The sequence below is a fragment of the Styela clava genome, chromosome 14, assembly GCF_964204865.1.
Source record: "Styela clava chromosome 14, kaStyClav1.hap1.2, whole genome shotgun sequence".
NCBI classification, from domain to species: Eukaryota; Metazoa; Chordata; class Ascidiacea; order Stolidobranchia; family Styelidae; genus Styela; species Styela clava.
In genome coordinates this window covers 18,050,429-18,070,937 of record NC_135263.1, presented here as the reverse complement: position 1 = coordinate 18,070,937, position 20,509 = coordinate 18,050,429, and the positions used below count along the sequence as shown (strand labels likewise).

Sequence of the window (20,509 nt, the reverse complement as noted above, 5' to 3'; positions counted from 1 at the left end):
GTTTAATGAATTTCAAACCAATAAATTTTTCTTCCATTCCTGATGCAATAGGACACGAAACTATGTGTAAACACAAACCCCCATTCCTTCTGTTAGCAGTGGCGGGGCGTCAATAGGGCCAACCGGGGCAATGCCCCGGTTGTTTTTTAAGTATAATAAAAAATATTCGAAAAATACCTCAATATCGGTTGCACAGACTGTCTACACTAGCCATATTCTCCCGACATGGTTCATTTTTTGCTCGCAAAGCCTTCGCCGAACGTCGACGGGGCGACGCCGATTTTGCCCCGGTTGCTCATTGTATATCGTATTCTCTCTTTTATCTTCCACTCGCCGCGTTTGTCTCGTTTGTTTTCTGTTTCTTTTACTAAATCATCGGGGCTAGCCCCGAAATTATGACGACACAATGCCGACGTTTCTTACAACAACGTGTTGACATATTCACGCATTCCTTCTCGTTCGTTGGTTGCTTGAAGAGTTGATAGTTTCCTCGCCTTCGTTTTTGTCGCTTGTTTCGCTATTTAAATCAGAGATCAAAATTTAAAATTAGAGATCTTTAGTCCATTTGCTTTCGATTTTCCACATTCTTTTTGAGCTCCTCACTTTTTTCCGTCTTCGCATTCCTTAGCCATAGACCTCATAATAAATAAGGTTGATGCACTACTTTGCACTCCGTTTTCGCAGCTACCGCTGGAACAAAAATTAGAGGTACAACGTCTTGGGCCTTATCAACCAAAAAATTGTTCACTGGAACAATCCCATGACGGAGGAAAGCGTCGCCTACATTCTGCGCAAAAACTTGGTATAAAAAACACGAATGGTTGTGTTACAGCGAGGACAAAAATGCACTTTTTTGTTTTTATTGCCTACTTTTTGCTACCGCCCTTGACTCACGTTGGTGTAAATTTGGTTTTAGAGATCTTAAACATCTTTCCCAGCGTGCCAGGGATCATCAATCTTCTATGGAGCGTCTGGACAATGCAGTAAAATACCGAACATTCGGAAATGTTAATATTGCAGCACAGTTGGATGAAGGACGCGCGGTTTCTATTCGTCGGCACAACCAAAACGTCGAGAAAAACTGCCCTGTTCTCGGTCGATTGATAGATGTTTTAAAGTTCATTGGTTGTCACGAGCTGTCCCTCCGTGGGCACGATGAACGGGCTGGCTCTTCTAATAGAGGGGTATTTTTGGATATGGTGGAATACACCGCATCCCTAGATACAGTATTGAGAGATCGTCTTGATGCCGCAACTGTTTCGAAAGGGACATCTAAGGATATCCAAAAATGATTTGCTCGACTCAATGTATAAAATTTATTTACAACATTTGGCTCTGGAAATTGAGAATTGCCAGTACCTTTCGATTCAGTGTGACGAGACAACTGACATCACGTGCGTTTCCCAACTGGCTGTGATTTTTCGGTTTGTGAAAGATGGTAAACCTACCGAGAGATTTCACAGCTTTGTACCAATCGTTGATCGCACGGCTTGCGGGATATCGGCTGTACTGAAAGAAGTGTTACAGCCTTACAACGCGAAGTCAAAATTGATAGCTCAAACTTATGACGGCGCGGCAGTCATGAGTGGGTCGAAACATGGTGTTCAAGTTTATATAAAAGAAGATTTTCCTCATGCGCATTTTTTACATTGTTATGCACACCAATTTAACCTCGTTATTAAGAATATGTGTCTTGATACCCCTCTCGTCCGTATATTTTTTGCAAATGTTTCGGGGTTTTCTTCATTTTTTTCCGTTTCGCCGAAGCGCTCTGACCTCCTTCGCCAGATATGTAGCCGCCGTCTCCCAGCTTGTGCACCAACACGTTGGAACTTCTAATCACGCGTGGTGCAGGGCGTGTCCGAAATTAGGTTTGAGCTCATTGAGTGTTTCAATGGCATTCAGAGCTCTCCGGTTTGGGACGAACGCTCTGTGAGGGAGGCGGCAGGTCTAAAGCGTCTGCTAGAAGATGGTGAGTTTTCATTTTTTCTCTCTTCTTTCTCCACAATATTCTATCACGTGGATGTATTATACGGCGCATTGCAGTCAAGGCTAATGGATGGAGCGTCTGTGCAGTCGTGTATTTCAGACTTCTGCGATGCTGTATCTCGTATCCGGGAAACAATAAAATACGACGACACATGGAGTGCTTCTTTACGCCGCGGGCAAACAACGCAGCGTTTGATTTTGTCTGCAAAGGAATGCTGTGACATTCTGGTGAATCAAATAGGCGATCGTCTGCGCACTGAACACCTTGCCGCGTTCTCTTTGATGAACCCCAAAAATTTTTCAAAATTTGCACGTCAATTTCCCATCCATTTGTTGGCTACTGTCTCCAAATTTTACCCCATGATAAACGTGGGTAAATTGGAAAATGAATTGCGATGTATATACACCAATCAAACTTCTTTGAACATCACATCAACTTGCGCGCTCTATGGGTTCCTCATAGATAACCCTCTAGTAACTACCTTTGCGGCGTCTGCAAAATTTCTGGACATCATTTTGCCGATGCCTATTTCTTCCGCCGACGCAGAGCGAACATTCAGCACGCTGAAGCGTATTAAAACGTATCTCAGAAACACAGTGAAGCAAGATAGATTAAATTCCTTGGCTGTTTTATCCATTCACAGAGACGTTATTTCTGGGATGCATGACTTTAATCAGCGCGTTATTGAGCATTTTGCTTCCAAGAAACCGCGGTGTGTTGCATATATGTTCAAGCAGTAGAAGTCTAGCAGCATATATATCTATGAGTGAGCGACGCATGTCCTTATCTTTGCATTAACTTTCCTTTCTTCATAGTAACGTTTTAAACCTTATTTTAGGATTTGTCTGCTTCCCGAAGTTTCTGTTAATATGTCATTGTATTTATCTGGGTAAATATTGCTTTTCCTTTTGAAAGAGGTTTCAAAATGAACTATGTCTATCTTTAATCCCTTGACTTGGACCGGTTTTAAAGACACTTTCTTATCGTTAAAAATTGTCGCTTTTGCCGATTGGTTGTTACCGATGGAATTGTTTTTATACTCATAAAATGATGGGAGAACTTACAGCGCTCATCCTGTCCCCGTAGATGGGGGTGACTTGGTCCCGCAGTAGCTTGCCCCGGTTGTCAAAATGACCACGCGCCGCCACTGTCTGTTAGACGTTATAAATTGCATCCACAATGTTATTTTATTCAGAACGTTCGTTCTGAGCGATGGGCTGCGAGGATCTTGAGTTGTTTAATGAATTTTAAATCAAGGTTTCAAAGTTTTTTTCTATTCTTGAAAGAAAGGAGATAAAATCATGCGTTAATATAAACCCGCATTCAATTCTGTTGGACATTATAAATAGCATCCACAATGTTATTGTATTCAGAATAAATTTTGAAGACAGAACAAAAAATTTGAAGCAAAATTTTAATCACTAAAGACATGTTGAACAAAACAATTTTTTAACAATTGGGTGCATATAACGGCTAAACAAAAACATAATATCACGAGTGGAAGCGGATGAGGAAAAATAGGTTGAGCATAATGAAGTAATATTGACAAAAACCCAAATATAGTTCATAACATGATTATTTTTTCACATGAGCTGTTTTCAACAGTTTGCGTTTTAATTTTCATTTATTTGCAACATGAGAGTCATAGGTAGAACACATTGTTGCATAATACCGCTCGTCACTTTCTTACGACTTGTGACTATAGCTTTGTATACCATTGTGTATAAAAATAGGCGCTCCCGTAGTATGTGAACCAAGATGGCGGACACCGGAACATGGTATGTGTACCAGGTAAGGGTTAGGCCATAATTTTATTCCAGTTTTCTCTAAATTAGTTATATTACGAGTTCGGGGACTAGCCAAGTGACTCCCGTAGTATTTGTACCTGAAATTATGGCCTAACCCTGACCTGGTACACACACTACGTTCCGGTGTCCGCCACCTTAGTTTACATACTATGGTCGTACCTAAAAAGGAACAAAACTGTCCAAATAAAACCTACCAAGGTGTTTAAAAAAATTAAACATGAAAGATTCGAATTGCTTTGTTAAATGAAAGCATAAGGGAACAGTACGTCGAATTGTAAATACCCTTGCTTCTTGCAAAGGTACATTCTATAGAAGTACACTATATTAGTATGTTTATTATATTTCTACTCAACTATATTTAGTTTTAAACGCAGTTAAGACTTAAAACTTAGTCACTGTTTTTAGAAATAAAATAATTTCTTCTTTTTTTAACAACGAGGCAAGAAATGCAATCATAATCTACAATAAGGATACAAATTATTGGATCGGTTAGTCTCACATAGTGCAACGTCATTCCGAGTTTCGTAAGTCAATTTCTAACGGGAAACAATAAATATAAAACTGCAATTTGCTGTTTGCAACGCATTACTAAAAAAAATTTAAAAAATAAATAAATATTTAAAAATAAAAATTGTTCAAAAAGATATTCATAAAGTACGTGTCGTTAATACAGTGCGTGTACATTATGATTGCCTGGCTTCGAAAAAACTCTTATTCGGAAGGGGTTTAGGATGAGACGTTCCAAAACAGTAAATATTGACCATATATAATTAGCGAAAACATGAACCTTAAAGAATGACTGGAGAATTATTATTATTTTTTTCCGATTTTACCGATGAAATCAAACTAAATTTGCTCGATTCGTGCCTGTTTTGCAATTACAAATAAAAAATGAACACAATTACGCGGCAGTTTTTGAAGAAACCTAATAATAAAATTGAATACTGTACAATTTGCAAATGATTATGGACAGTTAAAATGTGCAATATTTTGAATAAAGTTTTATATGTCACATGGCCATCGTATCCGAACAATTAGTGTGGAACGCAATCTCCAACTCTCACAGTAATAGATCTATATAATATACATATGCAACTTTCCAACTTCTCGTGGTTAATTTTTGTATTGCATAGATACATTTTTTGAAGATCCATTCTACGTATAAGTAATTCCATTGAACGACGTTCTTGCAGCACAAATCAAAGGCACAAAATCGGTGTACATATACCAACTATCTTCCACTATGAAGTCGTCAAGGTGTCCCAACGTCCACAAGTAAATTCGTAAACAAGGGGTAATTTTCGACATCTACTATTTTTGTATTTAGGTTGTTGAGCCCATCTGATCTGATTCTGTATGATAATTAAAAAACGTTGGTCAATAAGTAAGTGATAAAATCAATGTCATGACAATGAGTAGATAAAACTTAGATTTCCGACGAAAAGATAGTTAAAAGCTAAATTTGTAACATTTTCATCAATTTTGAAACGGAGAAAAATTTGTTCTCATTATATAATAACAGCTAGATAAAACAATAAAAATAATAATAAATTATCAATTACAGTTGGCAAAGCGAAAAAGACGTCAGGTGTCATAAAGTAATGCACACGAGTCGGTAACCCTACTCTCGCAATTAACCTTTGAACACCTGGCTATCCCCTGCGGGTGAAGGTGACAAAAGGTATATAAGCCCGAAGCCTATTATGTATTTCTCAATTGGCCAGAAAAATTACAGAAAAACATTAAATTCTAATAGCTTACTCTAACAATATCCATAACGCAATTTCTTTTACCCTCCACGTAATTTGCAGGCCAAGTACGGCGGTTTAATTATAGCTAAAATACGGGTGCTTCAGAAGTATGTGTACCAATATGGAGGTAACTAATTTTGTTCGCATATTTAAAAAAAGTTGTGTAAAGAGGGGAAAACCTATGGGCAGGGGGTATATTCAGTCCCCGAACTCGTATTAGAACTAAAATAGGAGGAAATCGGAATAAAATTCTGGCCTAACAAGTTAACAACCCTGACCTGGTACACGCACCATAGGAGTACAAAAATACGTACGTAAATTCCGTATCAAATTCAGTAATATATTGTTTATTCACATATACCGCTAAATAGGAAACCAGGCATCCGGGAAATGGGTAGAAAGTTTAAACATTGTGCCTTTGACAGGCAAAGATATTAATATTGATCGGACCACTCAATTTGCTTATTACCTCTAGCGCTGATTACATTTGAAGATGAATGAAAAGAAGCCAATGGTATGTTTGACTTCATGATACGGTCGTTAGGAAATCAATGCATATTGATGGGGCGCATGCTAACACAAACTAAGTGCAATATGTCAATCGTCCATTTAGGCCCACGATGAAAGAAATCGTGATATTTGTGCACTTTTTATCGATTATTGTATTTAAATAGGATTTATGCTACTTGTAGTATATTAACTACCGAATAGTAATCATGATACAAAACGTTAGGCTGAAGTTTTTTCTTTTGTGAAAGTATCAATTGCGATACTGATTTATTGCTCTATTATACAAGATTGAAATTGTGTATATCAGCCAAATGTAAGACATATATATTATCAAAGTTTTTTTGTTTTTTTTTGCACAGGCCGCATTCGGAAAATCTTTTTTTGCAGAGGGCCACTTTGACTGTTATGTCACTGTTACTATTCCCATTTGCTATAATAGTGTAGAATTTGATATTGGCTGACAATGTTGAACCGGAGATGAAGAAATTAACATTAATTAAAACATTAACAATAAATCCAAATTTTGTACCTAGCTGTGAAAATTTGTGAAGTAGGCCGTATTCCGCCCATCCCTGTTCTAGTCTATTCGTTACCGCTTTGTGTTTCTTCAGATGTTATTCAGTTTTTGAAACACTTCTTTTTTATTAAATTCTTACTAAAAGTAAGAGATTTTTAAGGGTCGATGTTTCTAATACTGGTATAAAGTTACATATGTAGTTCGAACTATACCACGGTAAAAATTCAAAATGGCGTTAGCCGAAAATATCCAAAAGAACTACATGATATTGGAATATGTGAGTGTAGGAATATGCAGTGCTTGTAACTGTCTGGAATTGCAAACAATATACTAACAAAATGCAAAATAGTATTTATGACGCATGGTTGAATCACGGTAGATTCCCATCCCTAAGATCCAAAGATCAAAGAACCCTTCAATATAGACCGAAACAATAGTTTCTATTCCAAATCAGTTTCTCATGATTTGCAAGCTTGCATTCTTACCAATACTTCTTCTACGTCCTCTTCCTAAATAACGAATTTCAAATGGGAAAAGTATTCCAGATTTGAAATACCTGAACTTTGTAACAGACACTTATGAAAATGATATGACTAGCCGTGCCCATCTCGTGATGGTTACGGCATTATAATGCAATTTTACGTCAGCTTGTGTCATAAACCAGAAAACAATTGTCAGCGAATATGAATAATCAAATATTCCCACTTGTTAGTATTACTTCAATGTAAATTTATTAAATATATGTATTTTAAGTAAATAATCTGTATTGATTTTTGCGATGCAATTGCTCAAGCCAATTGACACATATGGCAATGAATTTGTAGGTTTTTCTTTCAGTCTATTCTTGCCAAAGCGCTGCTCACTGATAACGTGTAATCTTATGATAACGGTGCCATACGATTCGTGATTTTTTTAAGAAATAATACTGTATTAAAATACCATAAAATATCTTAATTAACTTAAAATGCACAAAATACCGATCTTCGGACGCCAGACCAACAATATGATCAGTCCAACGATACCAAATTACTTTCATTCTTTGAATAATTCCATACTGAATTAACAGCCCAGTAACAGGAGGAAAATAAAAAATATATATCAACCAAAATTTCCTAAAAATACCAAGGATATTTATTGTCTTATGTACCAGATGTTTTACATTTTAACATGCGCTGCATCATATGGTGTAAGTAACATAAATTTGTATCATTTTTCAAATAATTTTTCGGTACTCCAATAGTATGTGTACCAGGTTAGGGGTTGGGGCATAATTTTATTCCGATTTTCCTCATTTTAGTTCTATTACGAGTTCGTTCAGCGACTGTCTCTGTTAGCCAAGTGAATATACTCCATGCCAGTAGATTTCAGTCATTTTACACAACTTGATGTAAAGTAGGAAAACAAAATTAGTTACCTTTATATTGGTACACATGCTTCTGTAAATCCAAATTTTCTATTAATCACAACGGAAATTCAATATTAAAAGACATTGTTTGAATAGCTATCGCGCTATATTTTAATCCGAATGAATATTGCTATTTCTCTGCCTCTGCAGTCGCTTTAAGGATCTGTCTTTTGTCAAATGGCTGTCAAATAGCCTTCGGAGTAAGTGAACATCCAGAATTCTAATCAATTTTTTAAAGCAAGTCATCATCTTACCTTCTTAATGCAAGGCGAACGTTTCTATCGACTTGACTGTTCCATGGATTTAATTTATCTCGATCGTGTTTTATCATTGTGTATCTAAAAAATAGAGATTTTCGCATCAAATTTGCAGCAAGACATCATGGATTTAAATATACCAAAACTTTTTAATCTACACCTCTACAATAAATATCACAATACCCTCAGTTGGTTCGAATTAACTAACAATTTTATTAATTGAATAACACGCGTATGGCGACAAAAATGTATGTCAGTATAACTTCATTCTTGGTTGAGACCAGATTTTTCAAACGTATAGGTCCTTTGCTAACCTAAGTTAATTGGAAATAAATTTTAGGAACTACTTCCAGTGACATTGAACTGCACGAGCAGATAAAGTCACTCACATTTTGATAACATATTACCTACCTATACACTTTAATTGAAAGAATATATTGGCTTATATCTACAACAAGAATTTGTGAACATTTACAAATATCCAAAACGTTAGCTTAATGCATCATAAAATTTAAAACTATATTTGCCATAAAATATTATTCAAAGGGAGAAATATTTTTGTCCGAAATTTAAAAAAATACAGTTACAAACCTTCCTAGAGGTTCTTTTGGTCGAACAATGCTTAATCTCCGAAAATGAATTCGTTTATTGATATCGTCATCCTCTCCTCCCCAACCCCAATATGAGTTGGGAAATCCATTCACCTGTAAATTAGAATTCGAATAAGTTATTGGTGAATTACAATGTCATGAGTATCCCGAACTCCCATGGTTATTATACTAAAAGTGGCGCTCCAGAAGTGTGTACCATTATAGAGTTAACTAATTTTGTTCGCCTATTTTACACCAATTTGTGTAAAGAGATTGAAACCTATGGGCAGGAAGATATTCACTTGGCTAACACAGGCAGTCCCCGAACTCGCAATAGAACAAAAATAAGGAAAATCGGAATAAAATTAGGGCCTAACCCTAACCTGGTACACATACTTCGGGAGTACCCCACAAGTTTATGTGGTCCCTGACGACAGACAATACGTGACTGGACTCACAGGAAGACGGAATTTGAACTGCGGCATAAATGGGGATGATCATAAAGAAGCATGCTACAACAAGAAAACAGGCGTTTTTGAAAGCTAGAGTACTTCTCCGTACGAGTACAACTTAAATACATCATACTTTGAATAAATATATGTCAACATCAACGCATTGCGAATATCTCTAATGTGTACATATTTATTTAGCGAATTTCGTGTTTGAACTGCAAAGGGCATGACGGACAATTTAAAATTGGGTCGGTATCTGTAACGAATATGCAATAAAATATATTTTCAAATAGAAATTCAAACAATTTTTAATAATAAAAACAAACAATAATTAATAATCAAAATGTGATAAATTGACAGCAGTTATAAAGCGCGCAATACAAATAAATCAATACCAATATAGCTTTACTGCAAAGGCTTTACAATTGAAACAATGAATATTGTCGGTGATAAAATGCATTGTAAAATTTCTTGCTGTTTTCGGTCTTCCTAAATAAATATTTCCTATATGATTCGGGCTTTCCAACAAGAAATTTCAAGAGCAGTATCAATTGAAGTTGCCATTTGTCTCGAAAGAGATTGTTTCATACTATCTGTGGCCTTGAATATAAAACAATATTTATAGAGCTCTATCGCTCAAGTCCACGAATTGCAGAGTTTTGACCCTAAATGTGATCCTTAAGCGTTTTGCTATCAAAAGATGGGCCACCAAATTTCGATAAGCCAATTCACAATTTCTCACTGCTAGTGATATATTTGTCTTTGGATCTCAAAAAATTATCCTCAACTCATAATAGAGTGTTTAAGAAACAACTCATTGCCCCAATCTCACTCTTATTAAATAAATTTGGGTTGTAATGTTAGTTAATCTATTGAACTCGCTGTTTAAATTGAGATGAAATAAACACCCGTTCTTCGTCCCATGCACTGCTCTTCAGTGTAATTCGCCCAACATTGAATTAAAAAGGAAGGAAATGCACTCATGAGAAGGAAAGTGTAGGATTACAAACACTTGGTAATTTTCCTAGAAGGGAGCAGCGTAGTAGTTTCGAGTCAACATACTTGATATAAAATACAGTAATACCATATCTGTATCCATGTAATTTTTTCAGACCTTGTCGGGCAAACTTCAGTTTTGTGCTCATATTATGATGTAGCCTATATGTTACTAACCAATGATGTAATTTGTCAAACGAGAAAAGAACTTTCTCTGATGCCTCGACGCCTCAAAATTCCAGCAGCGTTTTTATTAGTACATTAATAAATATGATTTGATATAAAGTTGATTCACCCGAGATATCGTGATATAACTCACATTGCATATTGCAAACATTTATTTAAATTTAGTTCGACCGATTCCAAAAATAGCTAGGGACGTAAACGAAACTTCTGAGTAACAACTGACTCTTGATAGATAGAAACCAATATGTTATCTTATAGTTAATTATGTGTGGAGCGGGAGATTCCAGCTGCGTCATACATTGTCTTTGAAAAGAATGAAATGAAAATGATTTTTTTAAGATAGCGGATATAAACTCATCATGCAATTTCTAACATAAATTTTTTGCTCTCCTTTATTTTGAATAGCGCAGCTCAGAACTTGACCGATTGGGCCAGTTCAAATCAATTTTGCCTCAAAATCAATTGTTTTGGATAGATCACTACCATGTATCCAGTGGTGGGATTCAGCCGGTTCGCACCGGTTCTATAGAACCGTCTCAAAAAATTTTAGGAGATCAGCGAACCGGTTAGCTTCACTGATTACTGTCAATGTTCTGTTTGTAACAGAACCGGCTGAAAAATATGATATTCGTGATGGAACCGGCTGACAAAAATCCCACCACTGCATGTATCCCATATAAAGCAGAGTTCAATTTGCAATGGGTTCTCAAAATATTATAATGCAAATGGAAAACATGATGGAATATAAAAACCAACGCGAAGTTGAGTAGTCCATTGGCATTAAGTTTAACCAAACCATTTAGTTACCATATATTTAGTATCATAATAGTTTTATGCGTCTTAATGTCTACACCAGGGGTTCTCAAACTTTTGGTGTTGCGGAGCCCTTGAAAAGATTAACTATTATTCACGGAGCCCCAAATGAAATGTTAAAATTGTTACTTTTCTATTAATATTCCTGAGTAAAATTAAAAGTACTTTACTTAATTTGAATGCTAAACCTTTTTTAATAGGGTTAATACAAGTCATAAAGTAATCTAAATTTCAAAGATAAATTATGTATACTAAAACTGTAAATTTGACACTTGATAAACATATTAATAAATTATGGACCGAATCTTTTCCCTTTTGACATTTTCAGAAGACTTACAAAGCCGCTGTATTTTGTTACATTCGCCGATGGTTCTCCTCAGCATGGCATGTTTTTAACATCTTTACGTCGGTGTTTCTTCTCCCTAAATCAAAAATTTCCGTCGGCACGTACATGTATTGTTTCACAATGACGACGATAATTGCTTTTTTGTTCTTGTGGGGAATTATGAGTTCAATGTGAAAAACATGTTACCATATCGTCACGCTAATACACGAATTGCGTAAGTCATTTTTGGCGATTTTGAGTTTTTTTTTTATAAAATAGGTATTTATGTGAGGCTGCGCACCTGTCTGTTAACTCAGATTTTATATTAAGAATTCCGAAACCCATAAAAATGAAGATTTAGTATGACATGCACATTTGTGCAATTGTTTCGTCATAATGAATTATCATTGTTACCGCAGGACTATTGTGACGTCACGAAGGCAAAATAACCTCGGCGAAGTATTTACGAGTTTTTGCATCTCGGATTCTAGCTTAGCGCGTATTAATTTGAATTTATACTACAGTATAGGAAGGCGTGCACTTGTGATATTCACTGTCCGAGTCCAATTCAACTTGGTTGGCTTATATATTGGGTGTATTGCTGTTTTATTCTTTATATTTAATCTTAGTCTTTTTTCGGTGGGTGTGCGGAACGTGTTATATTGATGAAATATATATTTTTAAACATAAAAAATATTGTAATTAAAACTGATTAGCTATTTTGGGGATTAGACATTGTAGATACTGAGAATTACATTCGTTTTTGGAATGTTTAGTTTTCAGGACTGGTGCATATAGTAAAGTTGCAAAATTGCGTATGTGCCCAAGTCATAAACACATTTCTGCCTAAGTCACAGTGCGCCATTATGACGTCACTTAACTGCGTCATACAAATTAACTTAAATCCGGCTACAATCAAAAAATTGAACCATGGCAAATTATTGACTCTCAATGGCATAACAATATCATTAGGAGGTTTTTTACGTTTTTCTCAAAACTGCTAAAAATGACTTATGCAATTCGGTTATTAGCGTGATGATATTATAGTCAACGGCGACAAAACGCTGAAAATAATTTAATAAAGAGGTGAATTCGAAACTCAAATTTCTTGATTGAAAAACGACATTATGAAATAATAAAACTTAAAATGAAAGGTCACACTATAAATTTTGTTTCAGCAGTCTCACGTCAGATCAAAAACGCTTTTATATAGGCATTGGAAATCACAAAATTTGGTGTTATGTTAGGTTTTCTCTGGTGATTCATCGTAGTAACTGCGAAATCGTAACACAGTCAATTGTGCGCGCGATGTACCTTTTTTCATTCTGAAACCGCCGACGGAGCCGCATGCAATAAATTAATTTCAATCGTTCGTATTTTGCCGAGACCTTGTGATTTTTTAAACGACGATTAAAATATCAATTATTATCTTGCTTAAAAATAATCTCGAGTGCAAAAGAACAAATGAAGTTTGACAAATCCCAAGATCGCAAAAATACGACTCCAATTTATTTATAGTTGGTAGTTTATCACGTATTTTATGTTATTTTAGAATAGTAATCCTTTATTTTAGTAATCCTAATAGTAATCTCGAATCAAACGTGAGCACAATTATATTATTAGAACAAGACACTTTAATTGAATGCTCGCATCGGTCATGGATTGAATATTTTACGCAACAGAAATCTCGCAATCCGTTTTTTTTTAAATCGCGAAGAATGTCGCGCGGAAGTTTCCGATTCCATTCCCACCCCCTCCTCAGAAGCCTGGCTGCGCTCCAGCTTATAAATAATTTCATTTTTTAATTTCGCCTCTTTGCCATATTTCGAGGCTATATATTGTTTCAGATATTATCAAAGCTGTTATTGCTTCTTTGAACTGTTACAAAATTAGCCAAGTCAGTATTTTGAAAAGTAATCGAATAGCTCGCGGAGCCCCTGGGTTTCTCTCGCGGAGCCCTGGGGCTCCGTACGGAGCACTTTGAGAACCTATGGTCTACACTATAGTGGCTTTCAGCTCCTATGGTGGATCGGAACCGCAATGAAACCATCCAGAGCGCCGAGGAACCCCTGTGCTAATACTTCTAAGGCAGTAAGAAGAAATATATATAAAAACAAGCCTTGCAAAACAAAAAGATTTTTGAATGGTAGCAAGTTTGATAATAGTGGAAAACTTCCAATAGATATTTGATTATATTAATAAAAATATAGACTATCGGATTTGAAGGTAAACATACGGAACCCCTGGACTGTACTGTTGGAATCCTTGGGTGCCCTATTGATCAATACACTATACTGTACTTGATATGGGAAACCAAAAATAGGAAAAGGTTTAGTTTTAAACTTGTATTTGAGATCCAACGTTGGAAAATGAAGATTTTGAACCTGGTGCCCAAGCCGTATCGGTACTCCCGAGGTATGTGTACCAGGTTAGGGTTAGGCAATAATTTAGTTCCGATTTCCCTTATTTAGTTCTATTACTAGTTCGGAGACTGTCTGTGTTAGCCAAGTGAATAACCCCATGTCCATAGGTTTCAGTCCCTTTAATCAACTTGATGTAAAATAGGCGAACAAAATTAGTTACCTCCATATTCTGGAGCGGCGTCGTATCTTGTTGATATTGAACCAATTTAATATATCAAACTATTGCTGTGATTTAAAACAATGAAAATCCGTGAATGCTCAAAAATTAGTTTTCTGTAAATGTTCAATATAAAACTGCACCTTGCGATACTGACGTTCGCCAAATGCAACAACTCCACCAACAGTCATTCCACAACATAATGGTTTGTAATCGAATTTATTTATTGAAGTAGACAAATGATCAACTACGTTTCTCCCCTCTGAACACCTGCAAAAGACAAAAGTATATTAAAGAATACACTGTTGTAAAAATTTAAACAAATAAGGTTTACTGCCACAGTGCCACTACGCGTAAAACAGTGCATGCTAAAATCAAGCAACAGAAAATCTCGAATGGCTGATCTACATCCAAATTGGGTGTCACATAACAGGTACACAAGATATTAAATCACAACAAATAATTTTGAAACAACCGTCCATATCGTATGCCATAAAAATTGAATTAATTTAAGCAGAGAGTGTTTTTCATTATTAATTATGCTGTTAGAGCAGTCCTTTCTCTAAAGCGTCCGGTCAATAAAAACCTGTCGCGGCACTAATTTCAAAGCAAACTGTAAGGTGAATAGCTGAAGTATGCTTATGGCGTAACTATTTATTCAGTCGTTAAAATGTTCACAGAAAACAAAGAACGAAAAAATCCTATTATCTACATTTTAAAATATTCAATAACTAAAAACGGAAAATGTAAACTAAATACAATGTACGATAAAAACGTATAGACGTTTTCGTTCCTATGATTACGATTATAATATTATTTGACAAACAGACTGTGTAGTATAGAAAAAATCTGTCATTATTAACACAGCACTTGTTTTGGTGGCTTCTCCTAATAATGATAAAAGTTACTGTTTTCTTCCAACACGAATTGAAGCGCAACCTCCAGTTCTCGTGAAACTGACTTACGTTGACAAAAATTTCAAGTCCGTAAGATAATTTATAAAAACGATTGAAGTATTCGATGGGGTTTATACCACAATTACATTCATACGCAATTAAAGAAGGATTTAGCATAAAATGTGACATGAAACAAAACTTGCGATTTTTCAAAAGAGTTTGCTCAATGCAATATCGCAAAAATAGGAGAATTACAGTCAGTTCAATTTATTTCTACTGGAATTTACCTACCGGTATCGTAAAGTGTCGTATTCTGGCAGTAAATCAACGTCTTGGAAAATGAAGCAACTGAACGGTATTCCTGAACGTTGTCCTGTTCTGACAGCAAATTCAAATCCCGTATTCATTAATCTGCCTTTGTTGAATGTTTCTTTGCCTATTTGTGATACCACAAATACGCTGTACCTAAATCGTAAAGAAAAAATGATTAAATAATAAATATCTACACTTTTCTTCACTTTTGGACTAAAACGTGATCTAGACCAGTGCTCGGCAATCTTTTTAATTAAGTGACGTACTGGTATATCCTGATCAAATTTTTGGCAGACCATCTCTATACAAATGGACTAAGCCTATGTAATTATGTACACGCGTTTGGAAATTTACGTTGACAATTTATTCAAAAACAAAGGTGATGTTATTTAATGAGATATTTCTATATCTGTTTGCTGGCCATTCACAGTTTCCAATTTGGAGACATGGTCGACAGTAATATACGTAATGTCGTAGTGTGTTTCTTACATCCAGCCTACTTCGATATTTCGTTTTTGTGGTTGTCAATATTAAAATACCCGGCCTCGAATAAATACGATGTTGTGAAAGGTAACAGCTTCTGGATCTATATCTGCGTATTGCCTGATGTTCGTTTAGCAATAACTAATGCGTTGTTCTTGTCCGGTGCTGTTTTTTAGTCGTAGGGTTTGAGGTTAAACCAAGATAGACTTGCAGTCAGGAAGGCAATGCTCATTTCATTGTCTGTATTATGCATGGCCATATCTGCTGAGTTTGAGTATTTATGAACGTGTATTTTGTGTCAATCCTGATCGATATTGCACAACGAGAACAACCTATACTTACTTGGCAACCTAAATCTGAAACGCTTGGTTGATTTGGGTCTTATGTATTACTATTTACTCGATGTTTTATATTTTGGGTGAATTATTTATGACAATAAGCAATAGCCACTATCTAAACTCGAATATAAAACTTAGACAAGTCATAAATGCACCCGAAGGAAAATGATTGCTGAGCTCAGGCAATCGCTGTGGTGCAGACATCTTACTGTTTGGCATACATTATTTTAGGATTAATTAAACAGATCCTCAGTATTGTTTGCTAACAAATACAAACCGGGTCATCGCTACTTGAACGTGAGAGTCTGGAATGAATACATTACACAATAACTTAAAATATGTATGTCGGTATATAATAGTCGGGGGCAACATAAGTAATTAATTGCATATCAAACGTAAATTCAGTTAAATGAAACTGGACTGGGTATTACATTTTTACATAAAGGAATTATCCATTACATGAGATATTCTGTCACATTAAATATGCGCATGAAATGGACATGCAATAAACCAAACAATTCCGCCAACGTATTTTATTTGAACAATATCGCATGGCTATGTATAAATATTGTGAGGTGTGACAAGCCTGAATTTATTACCAAATAAAACAAATCGATCTGTACATTGACGTTACAAGTACGATCTGTCGCTGGCACATTGACTGACAAAGTGATAAATGATCACGTGGTCCGGTCGTAGTCTTGTAATTAGGTATTACGTAAGCCTGACCCTTGAAGCAAATTGACTGCCAGCGATACAACTGACAGTGACATCATTTAAAAAAATACAGGAAGTTTGATGCGTAGCTTGACACGTATAGTGAAATGCAACATGAAACCAAATTTTTGTAAACTTTCGGACCTTGAACTAAATTTCGGAAATAAATTTAAAACGGGCCGTGGATATCGCAATATAATCTTTCAAAGTCCGATATACGAACAGCGTCAGCGTGCTATTTATGTTGAACTGGATAATTTGATTCACGATCAATATATACAGCCTCGGAAAGGGTATTGAATGGATAGTGGCACTATATCGTGAGACGTGAACCACTACAATAGTCTTACGTGAGAATAACAAAAAAGATGTAGTCACCTTTTATATATACTTCAAGGCCGAAATACACATAAGATATATGATATTTTTTATATCATAAGAAATGAAACACCAGATGCAACAACAGTTTTGAATGTGAAATAAGTTCAAGTCGAAACATATTTACATTTGCAGGAATATCAATAGATCACACGTTAGCAGAATCGGTTCCTAATTCCTAACACGTATTTGTAATTTACGCAGCTACTTTCTCCATGAAGTTTATATTTATTTAGTCTGCTCTATTAGGAACGTTTTGATTCGGTTACGCCTTCTTATCGTGCGACTTGTATTAAATATTGCTTTCACAGCAGTGACGTTAGATTGATACCAGAATAACGTTGTTTAAGCGTTGAAATGCGATCGATATATAAGCTTGCTACCAAGGCTTACCCACAGCCGTCATCTGGCATTAAAGTATTAAAAAAAACTTAATATATTTTCACAGTATTATTATGAGCGATGAAGAATTTACCAATTGACACTTTCTTATACACGTTGAATTGCCTCTAAAACTGAAGACTTATTTTTTCTGAAACCACATGAATGGCTCTTGAACGGCCCACTTCAAAAATAATTTGATATCATAGACGAACTCGAAAAAAAGTGGATAAAGTATAGATTATAGTACTTACCGAATAAGTTGTCTTTGGAGTATTGGTATTAGATGACCCAAAAGGATACGTAAATGCTCTTCGCGGTCACGAAAAGGTATTATAATTGCCACCGAATGTTTGAAGCGACAGTGAATTGGTTCGAAAATGGCCGTCTCTTTCGATGTTGTACCGTTTATCATAGCATGTTGTCCCAAATACTTGCATGTTTCGTTTGACGTAAGGTTCCGTACTGGTGGTACAATGTTCGATATAGTCCAATATGTCTCTTCTGCAGCAGACATATTTACTGTGATATTTCCAAACAGATGTGCATCTTCTTGACAGTCCATGTCGTAAGTTGGAACAAGTTCGTTTCTGTACCCCACAACTGTGATGTTTGGGATTACATAATCGTCTATTTTTCTGTAACTCAGTCTGAAAAATCGCGCTGCTTTCCATTGTTTGGGCGCAAACATTACAAATACACCGAAATTGAAAAATGCAAGGGAGCTGACCAGAAGGCATAATTTTGCGGGCGGAAATCGCATATCCGGGAAAGTTTTATTAATTTTGTTATCTATGTGTACTTGTTAGCCTTATTTTAACCAACAACAACATAAAACTATACAAAAATTCAAGCATTATAATGTTAATCACTCGTAAGCTAGAAAAAATGAAAACCTTATTCATATCCGGCTATTAGCTGTAAATAATCAGATAACTTATGAAAAGCAGATACCATGTACCAGGCGCAAACATCAGTACTTGTTTGCAAAACTCCCTCGTCTAATACAGAGCTTCATTAGCTATACCAGCACACTCGGCCTAAAAGAGCATCGCTTTAACTGTTCTGTCTCGCGTTAACACATTTCTCATGAACACGTGATTCACAATCTTGACCTACTTTGCGAATGAGCGTGTTGCTAAATCTAATTGCGGTAACCCAACTTGAAGCCGACGAGCAGCCTGTCGTAATAATCATGCCGGCTTGTTGCTTGCGAACCTCGGTTCCTATAAGTGTAAGTTGCTTGATCATTGATTATGTCGCACATTACGCATAAGGCGCGATATGCGCATGGGAAGGAAGTTGTTGGCGTGTTATATACGCACAATGAGTGAAGCTGAAGGCTGACTGGGCGCATGTTTCTCAAAGGGACATTGTGTTAATCCCCAGTGGATTTGTAATTTTGGTTTCTTAAACTACACTAAAGTAAATAGTGGTTCTAAACCAAACATAGAAATCTCGATATTGAGTTGCGTTCAATCAGAGATTACGCTGTCTGGTTCTATAGAATTCTTTTTATATTCGAAGCTAGATATTTGAACAAGTCTTCCACGTAAAGTATTTCCCTTGATAAAAGTTAAGTGAATTGTCCTATACTTCTGCGGCAGAAAATTATCTGTGCTGTGCTAGTGTTTTTGCTGATAGAATGTTCTCCAGTTGTATAATTAAATAAATGACAAAGTAACTCTTGAATTTACGTTCAGACGCTGTCTCGAAGCCGCAGGCTGAAATGTGAATACTTTCAACTTGGAATCCATATTTCGCAGCTTAGGTAAATATTAATCTATCCTAGCGGATGGTAGTTGTAAACGTAACGTCAAATGAACCGCCGCCGAGGTTGTCATCGTAAGCAAACATACATATTTATGTCCTCAAAGTTTTGGGGTTTTGCACGAACAAACGTCTTCACAGGAATCAAAATTTTAAATGTATGTATGGTAAGTACACGAAAATTAAATTCTACAATAAAATAGGTCTAAAAGATAATTAAAATTAGGATTGATCTGAAAGCTTAACCATAGCTATACCATACCATATCTTTAAATAAGTTTTACTTTGGTATACGTAAAACAAACATTGTTTACTTTATGCGCTTTCACTTGTTTCTGATAAATTAAACGATTTTATGTTTTGAAATTTCTATATACATAATGTATACTCGATAAATATCAATCATAACATCAGTCATATCCACCTTCCCATCATCTAAGACATTTATAAATTCGACCTACAGTGGGTAAACCAACGCACAAAACCAGTGTAACAACTAATCTGAAAATCTTGAATCGATATTACGAACTTTGCCAGATGCATCATAATACCGTAAAAAAATGAATTTCTTTTTGTTTCATATCATATTGTGATAATAAAATATAACAACATTGAGAAACTGGTAGAAACATCGCTGTCATTCACCATTAATTCGACCAAATAGACAAAAGTCATTGAGCCGCCTGGTATCATTTGTCATTAATTAAGGATACAGGAAAAACCAGCATATTGATGAAATGCTTGAATAATGATTTCAAACATATTGCAAAACACAATCAATGTTTCGTACAATAATTTATGCGTAATTTTTCGCTACATATTCAAGAGATCATATCATCTATCTATTTTCATTCTTTTGTTATACTCTCCTTATCTATCTATGCTGACAGCGTCTGCAGAAATTACTCGAAGTAGTAATGATTTAAACTTTATCTAGACGATGGGTATGCCAAGGCTGAATCGATCGCCAAACAGCAAATTACTTTCAAAGTTCAAAAACTTTATTCTGGTCGTGAGTAATATATATAAAATGTATATGGCTGGCTCATGGTTG

At 35.6% G+C, this 20,509-nt stretch overlaps 1 protein-coding gene across 1 annotated transcript; it reads right to left on the bottom strand.

The window, feature by feature from the left end:
- Positions 1-3,248: 3,248 nt before the first annotated feature.
- Positions 3,249-18,588, bottom strand: LOC120341050 (beta-1,4-galactosyltransferase 1-like). The gene is made up of 6 exons (XM_039409480.2): positions 17,940-18,588; positions 15,368-15,541; positions 14,324-14,450; positions 8,830-8,942; positions 8,236-8,319; positions 3,249-5,150 (listed from the first exon to the last, which is right to left on the bottom strand). Exons 1-6 carry the CDS (start codon positions 18,446-18,448, stop codon positions 5,051-5,053), a joined length of 1,107 nt encoding a protein of 368 aa, XP_039265414.2. The 5' UTR covers positions 18,449-18,588; the 3' UTR covers positions 3,249-5,050.
- Positions 18,589-20,509: the final 1,921 nt, after the last annotated feature.